The sequence below is a fragment of the Melanostigma gelatinosum genome (genome assembly GCF_949748355.1).
Source record: "Melanostigma gelatinosum genome assembly, chromosome: 15".
Taxonomy (NCBI): domain Eukaryota; kingdom Metazoa; phylum Chordata; class Actinopteri; order Perciformes; family Zoarcidae; genus Melanostigma; species Melanostigma gelatinosum.
The window spans coordinates 17177753-17200363 of record NC_136648.1 but is presented as its reverse complement, the minus strand read 5'-3'; the positions used below and the strand labels follow the sequence as shown (position 1 = coordinate 17200363).

The 22611-nt window shown below is 42.6% G+C and overlaps 1 protein-coding gene across 4 annotated transcripts in view; it reads right to left on the bottom strand.

The window, feature by feature from the left end:
- LOC306789682 (laminin subunit alpha-3-like) overlaps positions 1-22611 on the bottom strand; it is a 51717-nt gene that overhangs the window by 2885 nt on the left and 26221 nt on the right. Inside the window, exons 29-73 of one of the 4 annotated variants that reach the window (XM_079285758.1) lie at positions 22115-22313; positions 21832-21958; positions 21386-21534; positions 20747-20862; positions 20273-20484; positions 19990-20194; positions 18874-19018; positions 18612-18752; positions 18137-18298; positions 17379-17480; positions 17196-17279; positions 16546-16776; positions 13397-13510; positions 12711-12829; positions 12524-12604; positions 12325-12419; positions 12146-12199; positions 11644-11795; positions 11030-11140; positions 10822-10933; positions 10407-10574; positions 10090-10286; positions 9794-9910; positions 9466-9620; positions 9143-9284; positions 8909-9008; positions 8714-8830; positions 8464-8634; positions 8152-8303; positions 7840-8043; positions 7600-7748; positions 7261-7423; positions 7033-7160; positions 6343-6487; positions 6127-6222; positions 5850-6004; positions 5638-5755; positions 5366-5506; positions 5114-5244; positions 4689-4823; positions 4434-4554; positions 1776-1909; positions 1428-1608; positions 1146-1304; positions 882-1047 (exon numbers count right to left, since the gene is read on the bottom strand). In XM_079285758.1, coding sequence (XP_079141884.1) covers positions 882-1047; positions 1146-1304; positions 1428-1608; positions 1776-1909; positions 4434-4554; positions 4689-4823; positions 5114-5244; positions 5366-5506; positions 5638-5755; positions 5850-6004; positions 6127-6222; positions 6343-6487; positions 7033-7160; positions 7261-7423; positions 7600-7748; positions 7840-8043; positions 8152-8303; positions 8464-8634; positions 8714-8830; positions 8909-9008; positions 9143-9284; positions 9466-9620; positions 9794-9910; positions 10090-10286; positions 10407-10574; positions 10822-10933; positions 11030-11140; positions 11644-11795; positions 12146-12199; positions 12325-12419; positions 12524-12604; positions 12711-12829; positions 13397-13510; positions 16546-16776; positions 17196-17279; positions 17379-17480; positions 18137-18298; positions 18612-18752; positions 18874-19018; positions 19990-20194; positions 20273-20484; positions 20747-20862; positions 21386-21534; positions 21832-21958; positions 22115-22313 — 6356 coding nt within the window. Of the gene's footprint in view, positions 1-881; positions 1048-1145; positions 1305-1427; positions 1609-1765; positions 1910-3496; positions 4088-4433; positions 4555-4688; positions 4824-5113; positions 5245-5365; positions 5507-5637; positions 5756-5849; positions 6005-6126; positions 6223-6342; positions 6488-7032; positions 7161-7260; positions 7424-7599; positions 7749-7839; positions 8044-8151; positions 8304-8463; positions 8635-8713; positions 8831-8908; positions 9009-9142; positions 9285-9465; positions 9621-9793; positions 9911-10089; positions 10287-10406; positions 10575-10821; positions 10934-11029; positions 11141-11643; positions 11796-12145; positions 12200-12324; positions 12420-12523; positions 12605-12710; positions 12830-13396; positions 13511-16545; positions 16777-17195; positions 17280-17378; positions 17481-18136; positions 18299-18611; positions 18753-18873; positions 19019-19989; positions 20195-20272; positions 20485-20746; positions 20863-21385; positions 21535-21831; positions 21959-22114; positions 22314-22611 lie in introns of those variants that run through there. The other 3 variants (XM_079285759.1, XM_079285760.1, XM_079285761.1) reach the window with 3 other exon arrangements.

Below are 22611 nucleotides of genomic sequence, written 5' to 3'. Positions count from 1 at the left end.
AACAGATATTTTCATGGTTGTCTTCGTGGGAGTTGTGATGTATATATATATATATATATATATATATATATATATATATATGTCATAATTTAGACCGTAAGTATCAAAAGAATGAGGAGAAAGCCATGAAATGAACATATCATGGAGACTCGTTCGAGTCTCACAGCTACTTAGAAGGAACTGACATGAAACTAATTTCCATTGAAGTCTGTTTGAAATGGCTAACATACTAATGATAGAGAACATGGAGACAGAGTTCTTTAATTCATCAAGTCCAGTTCATATCTAGTGTGTATTTTACTGCACACTGTACAGAATGTGCAAATATGTCTTCCCGCATGTTTGTACATTACAAGCATATGAACAATTTAACAAATATCTACAATACACGTTTAAAAAAATACATAACATGGGCTAAATGGACCTCGCAGTTTTTTTCAAGGACTATTCTGTGTTTATTTTCCACACATTATCAATATAAACAGTATCTTGTTCAAATATACATGAATATATAGTCCTTGTCAGGATACAGACTAAAAATTATAGCAATTAAGTATAATATCTCTGAGAGAAATATTTATATTTATCTATATTAAGATTTATTTGCTAAATGGAATAACCTTCAAATTTCACATACGATCACTTACAGCCCTCTTCTTGAAGATACTTACTTTTTTCCATGTCCACTGACATGTCTATCTTACCACCTTTTTGGATACGTCTACACTATATGTCTTACAAGCATTTCGTCTCTTTAACTTGTATAGGAGGAGTCAAATTACGTGGATGCGGTTGCCCTTCCTACAGATGGCCAACAGTAGCTGATAGAGGTCACTCTAGTCGTCAGAGTATCAGATTTGCTCTCAGAGAGATGGACTCACTGATGATGACATGTGCTCCATTCCCTGAGAAATAAGCCCCTCTTTGTGTCTGTCCCTCGAAGCAGGGCCCAGCACCGTGGTTTGTGGTTGGATTTGACATCGGCGCTCCATTCATTTTAAAATTACGGATACAGCCGGACACACTTTGCTTTGGAAGGGCCTTCAACTAAAAGCAAAACAAGCAAAACAATTACAAAAATAGAGAGATATTTCAATTTGTCAACAATTAGTTTGAGTGTGTGAATTTGTGTGATTTTTGTTGACCTTCAGCTCTCTCTGAAGGGACTCTGGGGCACTGCCCAGGAGCACAGGTGACACAAACTGCTGCATGGACGTCATCTCAGCATTTGTCAGCAGACCGTCCTGGGCTCTGATCCCATCTACAACCAGTCGGAATTTCTTCTTCTCCAAACTGAAAATGACCTGCAGGCAACATATTCGCAACACACATAAATAATGACAGAATATTTCGCTTCGCTCTTGGATTGTGTGATCCATGGTAGCATCATGATAAACACGTGATTTGTATCATGCAAGTCCACTGACCGAGTGCCACTTCCCATCATTGTACTTCTCCCTGTTGAAGATCTCCTTCTGTTTGCCCACAGACAGTCTGATCCTGCCCTTGGATATGTATAAAACGAGATGAGAGCGCCCTCCTCTGGTAGCAGCAAAGAACAGCAGGCCTTCAGGCGCGCGAGTCCTGACATCCAGTGAAAAGTGGGGCCTGGCAAGGATAAAGAGAGAAAGACGCCATCTTTAGTGTTTGTGTGGCGTTGGCTCTGATATAACTCGAGCATAGTTCTTGAGATGACAGACTCAGCCAAGCACGCTTAATTTACAAATCTCTCCACTGAACGTTGCATGTGTGTGTGCGCACGCACGTGTACTTGCCTGGGCTGCAGGACCTGTAGTGGAAGGCTGTAGCTCAGGCTGCTAACAGGGCCGCCCATGCGATAAGCATTTTGAATCAAGGCAGGCAGTGCACATGCTGCTAGAGTCTCATTGATCGCCTGCATCACAACAGCCTAAAAGTGCACAAACAGACAAAAGAGACACTCAGCATTGGTACAAAGAAGGCACTCAAATCGTTGCTCACTCTTCTTCGAGGATGTCTCCAAAGGGGTTCCACTTATTTACTGTCAGCAAATCAAGATGGGAGCGTACCACACTATATAGTGGTAAGAATGACTATAATCATAGTTAATATATATAAAATACCATATATACTTTGTCAAATTGGGGCTCCACAAGCAGACAATATCTTGTGTGCAGGTGAGAACACTGAGGACATGTTCACTGATAAATGAATGCAGCCAACGATTCAACGAACAATTATTTTCACAATTCGATTCTCCTGTGTATGATTTAGTAGATTAATCGAGTAAAATAAAATGTAAAAGAATAGTCAAAGCCGACAGATCAAAACCCAAATATATTCAGTTTACTATCATAGAAGAACGAGAAAACCAGCAAACATTCCTGATTGCGAAGCTGGAGAATGTTTTCTTTGCTTTTAAAATGAGTTAAACCTCGATAAAGAATTATTGGAGATACAATTTCTGTTGATCTACTACATTAAATAACTGACTGTTGCAGAGCAGATCGGATGTATTGCAGAGATAGTTAACAACCAGCATTCAATAGTTCAGACAAATAGCCAAGTACAGCCTGGTAGTTATGATTTCATCACTCATTCAGTTAGTAGTGATGATTGGGGGTCAGTGAGTGGGTCAGTGTGGATTTTGTAATTACAAATACAAAAATGACACATTCGATGTACATTGAGGATTTTACTATCAGCTTGAGTTCATTGTAGCAGCACAACAGCCATAAAGCGTCTGTTTACTCAGAGGTGTGTTTGGATTGTGAGGAATTATGATTTGAGTGATTTCAACAGGAATGAAGTTGTAACGGCGTTGCAGAGATTGTTCAACTGTAAATCGACTCAAAGACCTTTTTGAGATGGCTCCTGTAGTCCCGGTATAACAGAGAACACCAGTAATGGATGAGACACCCCCCCAAAAAACAAATCCTCTTACGCAGAGTGTTAAATTATGTGTGATATTATGACATGAAGCTTAACTGACACAGCAACGTCTCTTCTGTATTTTCTGTTACTCCTTCAGTTAAATGTATCTATTCAGTCCAGACAGTAACGTCAATGGATTTTATTTTTGTTCACTTGTTTGAACTCATGCAGCAGCTGAGATTCCATTCATCATTATCGATTGTGTATCGTGGTTGTTGGAGAATAGATTGCGTTGGTGATACGGCCTCCGTTATTCACATGCTTCACGTCAAAAGAATAGAGCGTAGTGTATTATGGTGGGCATGCAAGATCCACAGAGATTTGAAGAAATGATGTAATCATGCTTTGATCATGTGTCTGAACATTGGAAGCTCCTCTAGGCCTCGCACATTTCACCGTGAGGTCCAGCTTAGCTCTGAAATACCAACATTTCGTCTCAGGAAATGCCTTCCCGAACTTCCGACTATAATGAGTTGTAATGAAGATCAGCGTTTCTCAACCTTATTGCTGGGATCCCATTCATATTCGAGAAGTGGTACACCGATACATTTAGTTTTGGTTGTTTAAGTCAAGACAAGTTTATTTATGTAATCAAATCGTCAGTGGCCCACAACAGCAAGGGTTTCCATTTGATATGCATTACATTTTGAATTACAATTTGTCAATAAAAGTAGAATGTTAAAGTGTGTCATGATCATATTCTCATGCATTCTGATAAGTAAAAGCGTCATGAGCCAGAGGATGGTGAGACGCAGATGTTGTTTATTGGACATGAACTGTTATGATGACGTTACGATTGATATTATTGTGTCATCAGGCATGTCTGTGAGTGTGTGTAAGAGGGCACATGCTTGTGAATGAATGGTAGAAAGTGGTTCATTACTTGAGTTACACGAAAGAAAGAAAAGAGACACGAGCTGATTTCAAGCTTGTTATTCACAAGTTTTTGTTTGTAATTACTGGATTTTTAAATAGAATAGGCAGAGATACAGAACATTTGATAATTCTTATGATTAACGGTAAAGTCCATGCAACTTTTTTATTTAAGTACACTGCAGATGAATGAGCTTCTGCATAAGCAACAGAACATTGTGGTGCACGCTGCCAGTTTTTTCATGTCAATATTAGATTCTTGTCAGCATCAGCAGTTCTTAGGGCTCCTTCTTCTTCATCTCTGGAAATAAGGCAGCAAAATACAATGTAAACAATGTCAACATGAGATAAACACTGTGCGATTATTGATCTGCCCTTTCCAAATGTATGAACGTTACAAAAGGGAAAGGTAAAGATGGTTATGACTCACTGCTTGTAAGTGAAATCAAACATAGAGTCACCTCATGTTCATAATGTATGCTGGTTTTACCTTTAAACAAGATGGATTGCTCTAGTCGTTGACAATAATGCCACTTAATTCAAATGAAAGAGGAGCAAGTTGATAAGCTTTGAAAAGAAGTTTTGATTATTTCATCCAAAATGTCAGCTTTTTCACTCGTTTACAGCAACAATAACCAAACTCTCACCTTGTTAGAGGCGCGGTCCAGCATCAGTTGAGGAAGAGTGTCAGCAGTACACACATCCAGCAAGACATCTCCAGATGTCTGGAATTTGCTGAAGTCCTCAGCCTTGAACAGATTGTCTGGCCTGCAAACAGAACAAATGACAAATTACATAAACAGGCAAACAATCACTGCGCAACTTCAAGGAAAAAGCTGTACACAAATCTTGATGTATTTCAAAATGACGCAGCGCCGCAAGGCAAAGTAAGGAAATATCACCGTCTCGTGTAGAGGTTGGAAATGCAGCCTTTGAACTTGTCTTTTCCCAGCAACAAGGAGCCACCTGTGTCAGGTATGGAAGGGCTGCCACTCTGCTCCTGACCCTCGTCTTCATCATCAATAAGCAGCTCGACCCTGTTGTGAAAAGAAAATAAAAAATCATCGCGGTATTTTTTTTTACACTCGCTTTAGAATTTATTTATTTTCTTTTGCATTGTATTTTACAGGTTATACATTTCAACTGCTGGGCAAGGAAGGGGTGTCACTGTCGACGTTCATTTCTTTTCTGTGTGAAACTGAGCCCATATGTCTGCTACCATCACCAAACCACAGACTAATGTGTGTGGACGTCACAACATTGTTACATATGTATGGATATCAAGAATATTTATTTGATGTTTGAATATAAGTTGCCTCTTTCATACCTTTGACCTCTTCTGGTTACAGTCAAATAATGCCACTGGCCATCGTGATACGGTTTGTTTGATTTCCAGATCTTGTTGTTGAAATTGAGGATCACGTGGCCATTTTCTAATGCAAGATTCATCCCATTAGCCTGGAAAACAGAAAAAAATGGTTTTAAAACGTGACCAAGTTTTACCTGTTGTCTCAAACAACTCCAATCTCATAAAGTCACAATTAAAACATCATATTTCAAAATAAATGTCAGGACTGACCAGCTGCTTGTCCTGCAGAATGAGACCCTCATTCTCTGTGCTCTTGAATCCGAGGGAGACAGTGAAGTCATCGGCCGGACTAAAGCCTTCGAGTTCAGCTGACAGGGAGCTCCCCAAGCTTAACTCTGCGTTACGATAAACCTAGACAAGAACATGGACATTATACATCAGTTCATTTGTTAATTAGCAGACACAAAAGCCAAAAGAAGTGTATTTTGCTCAGTGATATGAATGCTGGTAACTGGTTCAGGATGCAGAGGTCAACGTCCTACCAAGGAATCCTGGGGACAACCTTTGCTGACGCCCACTTGGTCGGTGAGAGGTGTAAAGCCGCGACTCAGCTTCATATTCTTCAAGCATCCTTTGAACGGCTGTATGGTGATATTATGTCTGTGAAGATGAACAAAATACTCTCAATAAAGTGGGAAAGGTGACCCACCTACCTCTCAACATGCAATGATGAAGATAGAAATTGCTGAAGTACCTTTCCCTCAAGTCTGTTGAGGCACCACCAATGTAATATTCTGTAAAGAGGTTGTCGGAAAACGGAATTTCGGCTGTGGCTACTTCTTTTTGGAGTATAACGACAGTCAATTTCCCCGTTCTACCGATGATGAGGATCTCTGCATAGTCAGTCAGCTGAAGAAAGGACAAAGGAGCAAGATGTGGTTGAATTAAGGATTCTTGATTTACAAATGCTATACGGTTGAGTCACCATATCCATCAAGGAAGAACCTTCCTTGAAGGAAGAATCTTCTTACCGGGAATAGTTTTTTGTTATTTGTAGCTGGAGTTTGTAGCAAATTACTACGTAGGAAAATGATGCCCTTCTCAACCGTCACGGTGAAGTAATTTTCCTATGTTGCGGGGGAAATAGAGTCATCAAATTCTTGCAAATATTACATATAATTCTACTCAAAATTCATTCAAACAGAAGGTTTGTGTAGACACAAACGACAATGGAAACGATGATTTACCTCATTTCCTATGTATAACAGCAGACCGTTTTGTGAGCGAGTGTAGACGTCCATAGATATGGAGCGGATGTTAGACGGTTTATCCATAACCACTCTACCATATCCGGTGCCTTCATAGAAGTCAGAATCCGTTTGAGCTACATTTCTGGAAAGAGGGAAGAAAAAGTCAGAAAATGATATTTCCAAAATCTGATTCTGAAATGCATGTCTTAAGTTACAGACAAGATAGCCTTTGCTCATAGGTCTGAGACTTCAACCATCTTCAAAGAATTTCCCCTCTTCTGTCCCACGTATTCAGGATCACAGAGGGGGCTAAAGCCTTCTCAAGCATTAATTGGGCAAGAGGCAGGGAACGAGAGCTCACTGGTCTAACGTCGACACACTTACAAACACCAGCAAAAGGCAAACTGACCTACATCGTCAAACGGAGGAAACACCCAGATCTCAACATCTTCAAAAAGAATAAAATAAAATAAATAGTTCAGGGAGCTACCACAAAGGGATTCATGCCACAGGGATGACATCAACAACTGGGGTGGGGTGATACTAAACATGTCAAACACTAGATGGCAATACAATAATGACTAAAATAATTCATAATGGTTCAGATGCCATTGAAAAGGCATCGAAGCATGTTTATTGTTCACCAACATCTAGAGTTCAGTCAACACCAATCATATTAGGACATACCTCTTGCATGGTATTTCTACATTAATTCCCTCTGCCTTTTGGAAATTGTAGAGACTGACGGCCTTGTTGTTAATAGAGGAGAACTCAATGCAGCCACTGTACATGGGGTAGTTGAGAGGAGCTGGCAGCTGAGGAGAAGCAAAACAGAGAAAGGTATTAATAAAAACCAATGCTTGCTGAAAATAAAGAAATGTATAGTGTTGCTGTTCTTATTTCCTTGTTGCTTACAGTGAAGTTGCCAGGGTAGCCGCCAACGTAGAACACAATATCACTGGGACTGATGTCCAGGAGGTTCTTTTTCTCCTTTCCTTGCTTTTTTGTCACAATTGGCTCTAGTGGGTTGTCTGAAGTGATATCTTTGGTGAGGGTCAATTCTGCATCTTGGTAAATCCTGAATTGGAAGAGGGTAAAAAAATATCACATTTAAACATGCAAATTCTTCACAAATTCCCTTGGTCTTTTCCCCCCGGACGCTTTGTGGTTCGGAGCGGAAATGAAATAAATGTGCTATCAAACACACGACACTGAAAACAGGGGATTTACAACGGAATTATGCGGTCAGTTTACCTGCGTAAGTCCACTCTATCGAACGTGGCCGGCTCAGACCCGGACTTGCTGATCAAATCCGATTCCATCTCATACGCGACTCCGTTGAGCTTGTACACACCGACCAGCCTGTTGCCCCTCAGAGCCATACCGATGTAGTTCTTAGAAGACTGTGAGACACGGTTTGTTAATGCCTTGTGTACAATCACTACAAACGAAATATTTATGTTGATCTATTCACATGCATTTGGAGTCACTTACATCTCTGTTGCCAAGATACAGCACAAACATGTTTTCTTTGTTGCCGGCCTGTCTGCGTCTACGTCTTCCATCTCCCCTGCCTCCCTGCTCTAGAGGTCTCTGCAGCGACAGAGACAGGGACGTGTAGGCCTTCAGATCCTCTACATCGTTTGGTGCACGCAGCTCCACGTGGCCATTGCCCATGAACTTCATCGGGACCACAATCTGGAGAAAACGCACAAAAAAGGGAATTAGACCCATCAAGGAAAACAAGAGGATACATTGGTTTGATTTGGGCTTGGTCATGGATGTATTTACAGAGTGGGACCTCACCCTGTTAGCTGTGTCCCGGGCTTGTTCGATGAGCTCTTTGATCTTTTTGATGTTGTCAGAAACGTTGCTGATGGATGGGAACTGCGAGGTCAGGTCCTCCACCTCTGAGATCTTATCATTCAGAGATGGGATGGTTTTCAGCAAGTCCTTCACTGGAAGTAGAAGATAAGCGGGAGATAAAATTGTTAATGTGTAAAAAAAAAATGCAGTACTTTACTTTTAATCTTTAAAATATATAATATAAAAAGTGGTTACTCTGTACCGCCAAAAAAAAAAAAAAAGTATTGCCAAATGTGATGCAAGGCCTCTCACCTGTCTGGTCCACATCATTGAGAATATTGTCCAGGTTAGGGTCGACAGAAGGGACACTGATTTTGCCAATTTCCTTTCTGATGTCATTCAGTTTGTCCATCGTTTCAGTGGCCGTGTCATTGGCTGAAGCTGCCTTCCTCTTGGCGTCATCGATCATACCGCTGATGTCATCTGATTTGAAGAAAGGAGTGATTAGGGGAAACATGAACCCTGGCAATAGACTATGCTATAATGCCTTGACTTGTTCTACCTCTGTTGCTGCCGTCTAGTTGCTTCTTTGCATCAAGCAGCTCTTTCTGAAGAGCTTTCTTCTTCTTGTCGGCATTATTCAGGCGGGTCTTCAGGTCAGTAACATCAGCTGCAGTGCCTTTTACAGAAATACAAGAATTAGTGACCATCTTTTGGCTTATTTTAAACACAACAGTTTCATAGGCGGGCTGAATACCTTGGAGGTCTGTCTGTGCCTCCTTTGCATTCGTCAGTAGTTCATCACTGGTCTTTTTCAGGTCTTTTGCTCGTTCTGTGAGCTTCTGTTTTTTTACATTCTAAAAGGAAGAAAAACATTTGGTTAAAGTACAACAATATACCAAAATATTCTCACTGAAACTTAACGAATTGCATATAATTCAAGGAGAGTGTGCAGTTATTTCATTTCTAAGGAATCAAGTCTGTGGCTTACATTCAGGGCGTTGGTTGCTACACCTTTGGCCTCATTAGCTGCAGCCTCAGCAGCATTAATTGCATCTGTGATGTCCTTGTAGGCATTAATAGCGTCTTTGGCGTTCTGAACCTCAGTCCGTCCACTTGCGTCCTTAACAGAACTGTAATACAGGATAACAAGGGGCACATGGAGAACAGATGCAAATTACACACCATATGCTTGGATAGCACTGGACCACCAAGAAAAGCTTACTGAGCATAAACAACAGGCAAACATCCACTCATTAGCCCTAAGGTTATAATAGAGATAGTGTGTCTTTACTATATGTGCAAACGACCTACTCTTCAAGTTCCTTTGCCAGCTTGGCAAGGTTCTTAGCATGTTCCTCTGCAGCCTCCACAATGTCCTTCTTGGCAGCGGCATTGGCAATCTTATTCACCTTCTTGGTCAATTCAGTCTTGGCGCCATCCAACTGTGCTGCCAGCTGTTCATACTCCTACAAAGGAGAAGGACAGGTGAATGGGTGCAAGTTATTCGTTCGCTCGCTCGTGTGAGATCAGACAGCCTTTTTATGTAACATAGCGACAGCGTGTCAGTGTGTGGCTCGTGCCGAGTACAGAAAAAAAACTGCGGATAAAGAACATGCAAGTTACAGTTTGGCGAACGTACCGTTTTGCTGTCAGATAGCGGTTTCACCAAATCTTGTGTTTTCTGCAGCTTATTTGCCGCCATGGTGATTTGGTCCTCAACGGCCTCCCTCTCCTTTTTTAAGCCGTCAATACGTTTCTGCAGGGAGCACATGCGTTTAGAGTACAACTGTGGAATAACTGTAAATAGCAAAAATAACCTACACGGGATTCTTCACTCTGTTTACATTATACCTTATAAACAACTACACATTAAACAAATCAACAAGCCCTCGTGTTTCTCATAACTGATGAACTAGTTGACTTGAGGGTTCCTACCTGCAGATCTGCCAGTGCCTGAGCACTGAGCCCGTTCTGGGCGTTGGCTTTTTTCAGCAAGTCCACCGCCTCCTTCAGAGCCTTGTCCAGGTCCTTCAGCTTGGCCTCGTAGCCCTTCAGAAGGCCCCGAAGCTTTTCTGCTGCACCCTCGTTCTGGTCGCACTGCTTACTGACATTAGCCTTGATGTAGTCCAGCACTAGAAAACAGAAAAGAATAGGTTAATGGACATGTTTCTGACTGTCTGCAGGGATGTTCAACTTTTTTAACAACAGTGCTTTGATAAAGCAACTCTGAAGTATTTACTGAAGTATCGTACGTTTCTTAGCCTCGTCTCTTTCTTTCTCAGCAGCTGTCGCCTGAGGGGTGAAGTTCCTGTCCTGCATCTCCTTCACCATGCGCTGAGCATCTTCTAGCATTTTAGCCAGGTTTTCATTGGGCATGCCATCACCACTGGTGCTTCCATCCTTCAGTTGGTCCAGCAGAGCTTCAAGCACACACAAAAAGTACTCAGTCAGTCAAGGAAATATTTAGGCTCTTAGAATCGGAGTCATTAAATTGTATTGGAGGCTATTAAACTACTTGTAATGATACACTACAGAATGCAGACGAACCAAATATAAATGCAGAAAACAGAAAAAAAACTAGGACGCCAAAGGAAAGTAGATAAAAAGACATTTCGTCACTGAAAGACAGAGCAGACGGTTGTGCTGCTGAATTTAAGTTCTCGATACCTTGGATTTTCTTCAGCATGTTTTGAATCTCTGAGTCCAGATCTTTAGCCCTCTTGTGGGTTTTTCCAACATCTGCCACAGCCTTGTCAGCATCAGCAGCCGTCTTATCCTCCTAAAATAAAGGCCGACAATACACATTTTCACGCTTATTATCACATGCTGGGATTTGAATAAAATACTGCAGTAGGCCTCATCTCCGTCGCGCTACCTTGTCTTTGAGTGTGCCGATGTCATCCGAGAGAATGCTCATGTCGTCTTCCAGCTGGTTGACTCTGGACTTCTCGGTGTTGAGGGCGGTGGTGAATTTGTTGACAAGAATCTGCAGAAAGCACAGTAGACGGAAAATTCATGATGTTGTAGGTAGAGTGCTGAAGCTTGAGGCTGATGGGGGACCGCTTGCAAATTGCTTATTCACGTGTGGTCATTGTGAATCCACAAAGAATGAAGGGAATGTAAGATTATGAGAGAATGAAGAGCGACAAGGCGGCTCGACAAGCACTGGCACCCAGTGTTGTGTTCACTGACTCGTGTTGACACACAGGCTGTGGGACACAATTCACTGAGATTGCTTAGCAGCTGGAATCTCGAATGTTTGAACAAGCACACCCATACATCATGTTTGTGTTTGTGTGCATGTCTGTGTAAGAAACGGACATGTGCAAAGTGCAAACTATAAAGACACAAAGGCACCTGGATTTGGCATCATTTTGTGGAATTTGTGTCTACACCGAATCTATGACTATTTAAATCTCTTTAAGTGCTCTTCACCTCATCTACAGCCCTATCGGTAGCCTTCCGAGCTACAGTACACTGAAGTGTTACCTTGGTGTCTGACAGAGCCTTTGCCAGCTTCTTCATCCTGTCCTGAGCTGTGGCGCTGGCAGTGGCGTTGTCCAGTCGAGTCTTGATCTTTACCAGCTCATCATCCAGCTTCTCCAGATCATGCAGTAAAGTCTGGGCACAATTACCACAGTCTAGAACACAAGCATGTATTGGATTAGCGAGAGATCACGCTCAATCTATTGTAACCTGCACGCGTGGATGGATTACTGAACGGGTCTACCGAGCACCGCTGGTCTTCACCTACAACATGTGACTCAAAAAGACAGGAGTCAACCAGGAAGAGATGACCAGAGAGAAGCAGCATGACAACAGAGAGACAGAAAACAACTGCAAAAAGACAAAGACAACTACAAAGAGACACATTGTGACCACGTAGAGAAGGGGGGGGGGGGGGGGTGGGGCTTTTGCATGTCTGTTCCCAGAGGCCAATTGTCTCATAATCCACTCATGCCTGCATGTCACAGCGTCTTTGTAAATTCACCTTGGCAGTCCTCATCTGTGTTTGTGTCTCCCGGCTCCATTGTGTTCTTGCAAACTGGCAAAAACAGAAATAGAACATTTAAACGTCACTATGTTTAAGGATCAAACAACAAAATGAGTTGAAATAAACTGTATCAGAATGAAATCGTTAATGAATGAAAGGGCAGTGCACAATCTAACCTCCAGTCCTGGGATCACAGTCTTTGCCGTTGCAACGACAGGGCCGACAACTTCCTCCTGGTGTCGATGGATCACCGTAGTAACCACGAGCACAACTACGGGAAAGAGAAAAAGGTGAGACAGAGAGACGTGAAATGCCTAAAGCATAAGAAAGTGCACAGTATCTGCACAGGATTTCAACATCCACACAGACACTCACCTCTCACACTTGTCTCCTGCGTAGCCAGCTCTGCATATACACGCAACGTCTCCAAAGACTTCTCTGCAACCGATCGCAAAACTGCAGATTGATAGGGAGATCATGGTTTGACTCTTGAAACACACATTTACATTTCATTACAGTACAGCTGTTTGGATGCATTTTTGCATTTTTTTTCCCCACCCACCTGTTTGCAGGCGAGTTCAACGGGCACGGGCAAACTCTGCACGTCTTCTGAGCCGCGCTTCCATAGTAACCTTCTTTGCAGCGTTCACATCGATCCCCATCCGTGTTGTACTGACAGCTCTGAAAATGACATAATGTGGTCATGACATTGTGAATATATATTGGATCAAAACACTAAATTACTGCGAGTGCACTGGAGCGAGCCTTTCACACTTGCTGTACCAACTCAACCACACATCAAGTCTTTTATCACGCTGACGGACGCAAACGTCGAGGGGCAAAGAGAAACGACATTTCCCTGCCAATCAATCGAAGAGTGTGTTCGATGCACACGGCAGAGGGAGTGTATTCAGCCGCTTGTGTCCATTTGGCTTTGAGCTGCCAGGGTGCATTGCGCACACAGGCCCGGTCTTGAGCGTCTTGCACAACAATAACACAACAGAGACGGCTGAGATTTTGAAATGTGTCAAGGCTCGTCCTCCCATCGAGGGCGAAGAATGATAAGCAGGAGGGGCTCCATAACTGGTAATCAGGGAGTCATATCAAATAGTGCTCGTGATGTGGCCCGCAGATGTACCCTGAAGAGGGCAGGTCTGGACTCTGATTAATCTGTGGCTCACTGGAGGTATGTGTGGGTGTCTACCTGTGGTCATGAAGTCACTAATTAGGGTTGAGTGTGTTTCTTACCAGGCACTTCCCTGTCCTCTCTTCACACTCATCAGCCAGACCGTTGCACTCACAGGACACACAGCGGCCCAGGAAAAACCCACTGCCATCTCTGAAGTAGCCAGGAGCACATTTCTGGAAAAAACACAATAAAAAACACAAATATAAAGACATAATAACCAAACTCATACATCCAGATGTACCACTGGATAAGCACATCTCTGCTCAAAAGAAACCTCAGGCTTGTAGAACAATTATGATACGAGGTGGTACTTATCATGTAAAATGTAATTTATGTATATTTTCTTTCAATTCAATAGAGAGATGTTGTAAAAATGAAATAACCAGACAGGAGTGTCTGTTTTCAGCGATTGGAGTCGATTCAAATCGAAAAAACAAAAGTAGTTCATCACAATGATGCAAAAATCCTGTAAATACAATATGGGAATAAAAAAAAGCAGCCCAGCTCATTGATTTACAACATTGCCTCCAATTATTAACAGTAAATGTAAATAAATCCGTCATAAATAGTTTTTTTTATTCTATTAGTCTATATTTATATTTATATATTATCATATGTTATCATGATAATACATACATCATCATATGGCCCAAACAAATCAGACAGACTAAATCTATAACCTGTAAATGATATGAAGCAGTGAACTTGACCTGAGTGGAGTGTCGTTAAAAATGAACACTGAGCAGCCAAAGCACGCCCTTTGCTTTCAGAGATAACAGTCTTCAAGTCACCAACAATCCACACCTGATACGCTGAGAAGTGTAACCTACAGCTCAGGCGAAACAACATCCCTTCAGCAACAAGACACATCACATCTTCACGGATGTTTACCTTAATCTGAGAACTTGCACCACTGTCATTGACAGAGGGGTAGCGTACCCCCTGGGTACCGTCATCATTCAATGATGGATACTCTATCCGCTGAGTTCCCTGCCCGTGAAGTGAAGGGTACTGTATCCTTTGAGACCATCTGTCAGGATGCCTGGGGTAGCGGGGTCGCTCGCCTCTCTCTCGGGGCCTGTGGCCAGCGCAGCAAAGTCCAATCAAAGTCCAACATAGCAGGGTCTGTAACAAAACCGCCGTACGCCGTTGTCTATCCATACACATGTCTGACATTCCTAACGTTTAGTCTGTGTGAAATAATGCTCCACTCTCCCCTGCCTCAGCCTCTTATACAAACCCACTCACACACACACACACATGAAGAGAACACGCCCCACTCCCATCTGAGTCAGTCTTGCAGATCAGAATGAGTGTATGTAAGCACACAAGCACACACATGCAAGTGCTCTATCTCTCTTTTTATCTCTCTCCCATACACACACACACACACACACAACATAGCTCGAGAAATATTTATAATCATGTTGGTGCACGCAAAAGCCTGTGCAAACAGCTAATATAGGATTTCTGCAGCATTTCTGAATAGAGAAAAGGAAAATGGCAATATGAAAAATGTTTCTGTGTTTACTTAAAGCTGCAAGGGTGTGGTGATAAAGCAAGTAAAACATGTATTAAGATTCTTTCACATGCTGTTTCTGTGTGTGCTTTATAACGGTGTTTATGCAAACATATGTGACTGAGAGGAAAGCCAGACATCCTCAGACAATGCAGACACCAAACTCACACCTGAATCACGCTCCTCAAAACACAACTAGGTGTGCCGGGTGCACCGACACATACACACACACACACACACACGCATACTGTTGGCGCACTCAGATTTATGAGTAACAATGTGTTGCCAACGGCCGCACCCCATGTGTCAAGGTGAGGCGAGGCGCCCTGTCATACCGCCTCTGGGCACAGATAATCAACTTCCTTTAAACACTCCCAGTCAGACTGCTGCTCAAGTAAACACAGGAAAGGTAACCACAGCTGTTACATTTCACAAAAAACATTTCTTGGTATTACTGTTTCTCTCCAATAATAAATGCTCTACGTTTTGTGAAAATCTCCCTTTAAATTAGCGGTAGCTCCATTCTCCTTTTTAATTTGCCACTGTGGGCAAAACTGCTGTGTACAAATCAGATCTGAGGAGCACAGACACACTCATCAAGTCAGCACCATTCCCAGGATAAAAACAATTCAAGTAAAGCTTTTCCTTGGCAACATCGTGGTTGTTTGCACTACGTTGCTGTGAGCTGTAGCCATGCCAGTGATTATAGCTGTATAATCGCTAATATATTGTCTGCATGACTGTGCATCATATCCAGCCCGGGGCGACACAATTTGACTGTGAAGCTCTCCGGCTGGTATTTTCTGCTACATTACATCCAAAGCTGCCCCGCTGATGAATTTTTCCTGTAGGAAAAGGGTGTGGAACGTGGTTCAGGCGTGTCAGAACACCCTTCAAAACATATGGAGGAGGTCCAGCTCCTCAAAGATGACGGAAAGGAATTTCAATCAACACCTTGCTCCACCCTGCTTCTTGTCTCCACTGCTTCTCAGACCTGCCAAATCTCCCCATCATACGTAGTTCATCTACACAGCATGTATTTCAGGTGTAGAAAATACTATTTTTGAGAGTGGAAGTTTTTTTTTTTACATTGAGGAAGAGTCAATGAAGCCAGATTCCTTCCAATGTTTGTCGACACACAAGACAGGGTTCACTCAGGCCAAGGTGACGAGATTGGATCTGGCTCGCATTGAGTTCGGATCTGAGTGAGGTGTGGACAGCATGTGGGCACAATCCGGACAATTAATAAATGAACTCAGGTCTCACATCATCTTCACATTCTTATTGTGAAGAATTTATAGTAAACTGTGCTTGAGTGAATGAGAGGAGCTTTGTAAAGCGCTATTCTTCAATAAAAAAACCTCTACTTGCGCTGCAAAAATAACAAGTAACTTGTATTGTTTATCTGTTTGACCACTAAATATCATAGTAGTATCATAGGAAAGACAAGTGCAACCACAGCTTAATATGCAAAGCTTTTAACGATGCTGCCCTTGTTTATTGCTTTAATTCCATAGCTGTCGTGTTGGAGATTCATCAGATTCATCAGTAAAGACTATTTGATTTGAAAAAAGAGGTTGTAATTGAATGATCATAAAACCTTCTCACACCTTTACACCTTATTTTATTCAAGGAGGAATAAAGACAAAGCAGTATAGAAGGAGATTCAATGGGCTTTAAACTCCTCACCTCACAGGAGTCTCCAGTGGACTGAGGGGGGCAGGAACAATCTTCCACAATGTTTCCAGGACCACCAGTCCCCGTGTTAGTCACCCCCTCCAGGCCCACCTCTCCTAAGCTGAGTCTCTGGCTCTGAGTAAAGTACAGGGCTCGGATCCTCAAGCCAACCAGACCGGCTAGGACCATCATCAGTTCCTCTCTGGAGACCGGCCTGTTGGTGACAGCATGGCGCCAGTTTCCCTGCAGACAACGGATCAGTTATTCTGAGACGAATGCTGAGAAATCTGTATTTATGGTCCTCTGAGGATGAACTTTAATGGCTTTGGTGACCTTTCCTCCGGCACTATTATCAGGAATAAATTTCACATATATCAAAAATCTAAGAGCGGAAAAAGCACATTTACACTCCCCAGAAGATGAATCCGTCCTGTGTTTGTCATTCAAAGACTTGCTTTACTGTCAAAATCGACATAACACAAACATATGTTATCATCGAATAAGTATATTCCCAAGGAATCAACTAATTGGTTTGAATAACCTCATAACAGCGTGCGGTTCATCCTCTTCCAACACTTTCTTATCATGTGGTTTATTTAAAATCACGGCGTAGTAGGGCTTTACTTTGTAAGTGATAAAAGAGGAACTGGTTTGTACTTTACCTCTAAGAGCTGGACTCTGCCCTGATACAGCTTGTCTGGAAGTGGGACTTGTGGAGCCATGTGGATCAGGGTCATATCCTGACCCTAGGGGGAAAATAACAAGATGAATAAATACGCTGTGTTTCTCCCACTGATAAAAAAAAGGTGAGGTCTAAGAGTGAAGAAACAAGTTGCACTACACACAGTCAGCACGACATCAGGTCTTCTGTCCATGAGAGTCATCCCCTCACTGGGAATTCCAAAGGATTTGGACTGATAGGTGAGGAAACCACCATAAGACGAAACCTACGAGAGAGGGGAAAAGCCCAAATATCTGTCAGCTTATCTAAAAAGGCTGCAAAGACCACTGAAGCACAGAAGTTAGCTCCAAGGAAAACTTGGGTCTTATTTCATAACTAGAAAGTAATAGTTGAGGCCATCATTTCTATCGGACATGATAGTAATTTATCTATTCATCTAATTATTAAGATTTGATGGTCCATAAAAGAAAAATAAGATGAGGCCAAAAAAACTGCATATCTGAATTATCTGAACCAAAACGAGATAGAAGGGGAAATACAACGAAAGTTGCAACAGGAAGGTGAGGGTGAACTCATATGCTCATTACAATGCTCCACTGGGCTGAAAAACTGGGTCCACATGCAACAATGGTAAATCAGATCGTACAGACATTTTATTTTTTCATAATTTTCCCTCCCAGATGAGTAATTTAAACAACATATTTAAAATGGCATCGTAGCTAGATCACTGCATTGTCATATTTGAATGTTTAGTGAGTAAACTGGGGGACACGGGCACGGACAAAGCTAAGAAGATTCAATTCTTTCTTTATTTATCTTTTTAAAACTATAAAGCTCTTACTCTGTTTCCATATCTCAACATCAGGAAACATTTATTGACACAAATTGCTGTCATGGTGTTCTCTCCCCTCAACGACTCACCCTGTCTCCCAGGTAGGCCGATGGTGCCACCCAGAGTAGAGTCTGAACTGTTGGAGGAAGCTCCTGGATGTCTGCCACCACTGTGTTACTGGCTGTGTTCAGCACAGAGGGAACATCCTCCTGATCGGGGCTTTCCAAACGCCAGGCCTGCATCTCAACAAACTTATAGCAGGGAACCATTTGTTGGTTAAAGTGAAAGATCCATACTTAAACTGTACTGTATTCACAATGCACAAGTGATGACAGACTCCATGGGCTTTTTGACTTGAAGACACATAATATTACAAACAAACGTACGACTGTGAGCAAAAGAATGTACCCAGAATCCAATGAAATCACCGCTATGCAATTGCAGGCCCTTTTCCTGAACAACAGCAAAAGTTTACCACATAACTGCTGTCAGCCAGAAAGCTCTGCAGGCGAAACATTTCCAAAGGCATTCATAGACATGCAGGGGCACGAAAAGCAAACACACCTTCCCCCTGCGTTTGGTGGAGCTCTGACACTGGTCAGTCGCTCCGAAGCAGAAGCAGCTGGTACAGCCGTGAGGGTTGGAGGGGTCAAAATAGAAGGAACCTTCCCGACAGGTATCACACTTGACGCCAGCAACATTTCTCTACAAACATGGCAGTAATAATAGAGAGAAAGACAGAGCAAGGCAAAGATAAATAAACAAAAATGAGCCAGAGGGAGTTTTTTTTTTTTTTTAAATCAGCAAGGTGCTGAAATGAACTCACCTTGCAGAGACACCTCCCTGTGTCTGGGTGGCAGATGTCGGCTGTGACGCCGCCACGGTTACAGCTACAAGGTACGCAGTCAGGGAAGCGATAATAACCTGCAGCACAGCGATCACACTGCCGGCCACCAATCCTAGGCTTGCAACTACAGAAACATACACAGGCACATTATCTTTAGACAAGTTCTGGATGTCATATGTGGCTCATGCATTTATCAAAGTACGGAACAAACTACATTTACAAACACAACTGGGAAAGGAAAATACAGTAACATCAAATGTTGTGTACAGAATGTAGGTTCATGCTGCTATTTGTTCACACTTTCCACTGTTTCTTTGTGAACAGAGACATCCACTGGGTGGTGGAGCTGATTTTGAAACTGAATACATACATGACAGAAAAGACAATCAACATGCCCGGACTGTAAACTCATCGCCTCATTAATCACTTTAAGCAGCTTGGTGTCATGTTGAACTTTCTGTTCGAGGCTACAGGCCTCACATTCCAGCCTTTTTTCACAGCACTAAAGTAGTACAAGAAAGAGAAACTGTATCGGCAAAGGACAAACATTCTTTGTGTAGCTGTTTCATGAATTCTGTTAAATTACAGAGGAAATGACACAAGCATACAATTAAGGGGAATAAAGAAATGATATGTGATTATACCACAAATATCATAAAGTGACAACTCAACTGTCCTGTAGACAGCAAATCCATAGTTAACATTAAAGAAACATGAATAGAAAACAGAAACAGAGGTTTTTATTGCGTTTTATAGTAATATGGAAAAAGTGTCACGATTTCTTCTTGTTTTTAAATATACTGTATATATATGCTCCTCCAAAGTGTGCCTTAAACATATTCTTACTGACTGGTCTTTGAAGTTTTTAAACTCGCTTGTCAAATCTGATTGTCTATGTCAAGAACCTTTTGGATTTCAGTCCCGAAAAATGTCTGTAACATGGCAGTACATGTTTTTCCATCCTTTATCTTTGGTTTAATACACAAACTGTCATAATGTACAGAACACTGTTTCATTTAGTATTCTTACTATGAAGCGCTAGCATCCAAATGTAATAAGCGAGCAGCCTTGTAGTTTTCGTAGGCCTCCACTTGCCTGCACTGTCCGGTGATGAGGTCACAGTCAAGCCCTGCGTTGGCTTTGATGCCATTTGGAGAGCATTCGCAGCCCTCGCAGCCCAGCAACGGGTGATAGCTGAAAGTCTGACCCTGGCACACATCGCAGGCAGGTTTGACTGTCTGAGGAGGGCAGATGCAGCGTCCTGTCACCTCGTCACACAGTCGCCGGCCACATTCACACGCTGCAGGAGGGATAGAGGGTATTTTTTACAGGCCTCGCATTCCAACCAGCGCAAGTCAGAAGCAAACGGTTCACTCACGTCTGCAGTAGGGGAAGCCGTAGTATCCTGTGGCACACTTTGTGCACTGTCGACCGATGACATGCTGCCTGCAGGGACACTGTCCTCCAACGGGCTCACAAGTGGTCCCGGTAGAGCCGGACTTGTCACAGTTGCAAGGCAGCGCTCCGTCGTTATAGGCTGCTACAAGAGAGCGGGCAGAGTCTCTGCAGAACTGGGGAGAGGTTCTCTGGCTGATGGGACAGGAAAATAAAAAGGAGTTCTTTCAAATACAGATGTGATTGTATCGTCTACTGTCGCAGCCAGAGGGCACCATTTCCCTAAACCTTTACTGTGCCGTTCATTGTTGTAAAAGTGGTGAATAAATACATTGTTGCATACAAAAAAATCAAACAAAGCATCAATATAAGCCACATTTTAAGAGAGAAGGACTTTAAAGTGCCATCTGAAATGGATTGGAGTCCAGCTTGTTTTACAGACGTGGTGGATACTCACTCAATATAGAACCCTTCTCCTCGACACTGCTGTATGAAATCTGCAGATTTATCCAGCGGCTTCTCTTTCAGAAGTTCAGGGGTGTAACTGCTATCGGGAACCAACAAGATATAATCCTACACAAAAGACACAAAGCATTGGAAATGATAAAATCACACAATTTCACCAGAAACGTCCAGTTTGTTTTCTTTTTTCCTCATTATATTCATATCAGTATGATGCAGAGTGACAAACAGATATACGAGGATTTCAATTGTTTTCGCCACACCTTTTCCTGCTTCATTTTCTCAGAAGAAGGGAAAGTAATGCAAGTGAACAACAGGCAAGCAGAGCCCAACCTGCTCCTGCCCAACAGAGGTTGGGAGCTCAGATTTTAGCTTTTAGAAAGCAGTGTGTGGCTGCCAGGTGGAATACAGTCCCTTCATTGTTGTTGTTGGCATAACACTGAGGAGGGAGGACCTCAGTATGCCAAGTAGTCTGAACAACTACAGTACAAAACACAGACCGACTCATAAGACATGCTGACTTTACACGGAAGTATGTCGAACTAACTAACTTTATTTTTTATTTCTACAATTTGGTTCTCATTTAACGTAGTGGCTAAACATAATTTGGACAGTGTTAGACTTGACCACAGACCAGAATAAGTGTCTTCTTAGGTGGCACGATCAGAGAGATGCTGGGCAGCTGCCAAGAATTCTGGTCAAAGTCGAAGGCAATGCGTCCATCAGCGATCACAACCTGCCTGCAGCCTGAGACGGCGGGGCAGAAGGATGCACTTATTGAACCTGTAAGAGAAAAGCAGAGTTGAAGTTCGGTAGAGAAAGAGGAAGAATCGCAAGCATGCTGCACAATAATCCGTCTCAACACCAAATCCATATAGGGAAGTGTGTCCACGGCCTTTGATCATCTTGTCGTGAACACAGGGACTTAATCAGCTCTTAAAGGAGGAATCCCCTCTCACTGCGAAAGCGTTCCCACTCACTGCCTGAGTAACCACACTTATGACCACTGGGAGCCAATAAACTCTTACATTTAATTAAATTGAACAGGCGTCAGCCTACCACTTATTCCAACGCACTCACCCTTCCACTCGCGCCCTGCGTCCACTTGGACCTCAACGGGGAACGAGGTATGTTCAGGCTGGTGATAATGGACCACAACCACATACGTGCCCGGGAGGGGCACCTTTGGAGTGAACTTGATCTCCGTCTAGAAAAGAAATACACGGAGGAAGCTCAAGCGTCAAACAGTCGTCGTGAAATTGAAAATGAATGTCAGGGCCGAGGTTGCTCATTGAATGTCTCCAACTCCCAGCAGCAGGTTAAAAGTCCACAAAAGCTCAAATGACTCAAACAAGGTTTTGACCTGAGGGAATTTCAGCAGTATCCCATCACTCTGAGGTTCACGGACGGGGAACACCCCGATCTGTCGTCTCCGTCTCCAATCCTCATTCTCCTCGCGTTGAGGAGAAACAGCTGGTTGCGAAGATAGCTGTCCATCACGGGCAGCATATAAAATCCCGGCTGAGGTCGGCTTGTCAAATTGCCTCAGAACGCAGTGCCGACTGGAAACAGTAAACAGCAACAATACGTTGTTACTTGAAGTCTGTTGATAGTGTTTGGCAGGTGTTATTGTAGCAGAATAATGCCACTATGGTTCGGAGAGGGGTCAGTGACCAATAAAACAACATTAATCTCCAATAATCCTTTTTTAAATGTCGAAATCCTCTGGTTATCCAACTCTCTCTCTCATCAATGTGCAGTCATCCTGACATCATACACTAAATATACACACGCGTCCGAGGATAGCTTCGGTACACTAACATGTCAAAATGTTTCCGACTTGTACTTTCCAGAAGATAT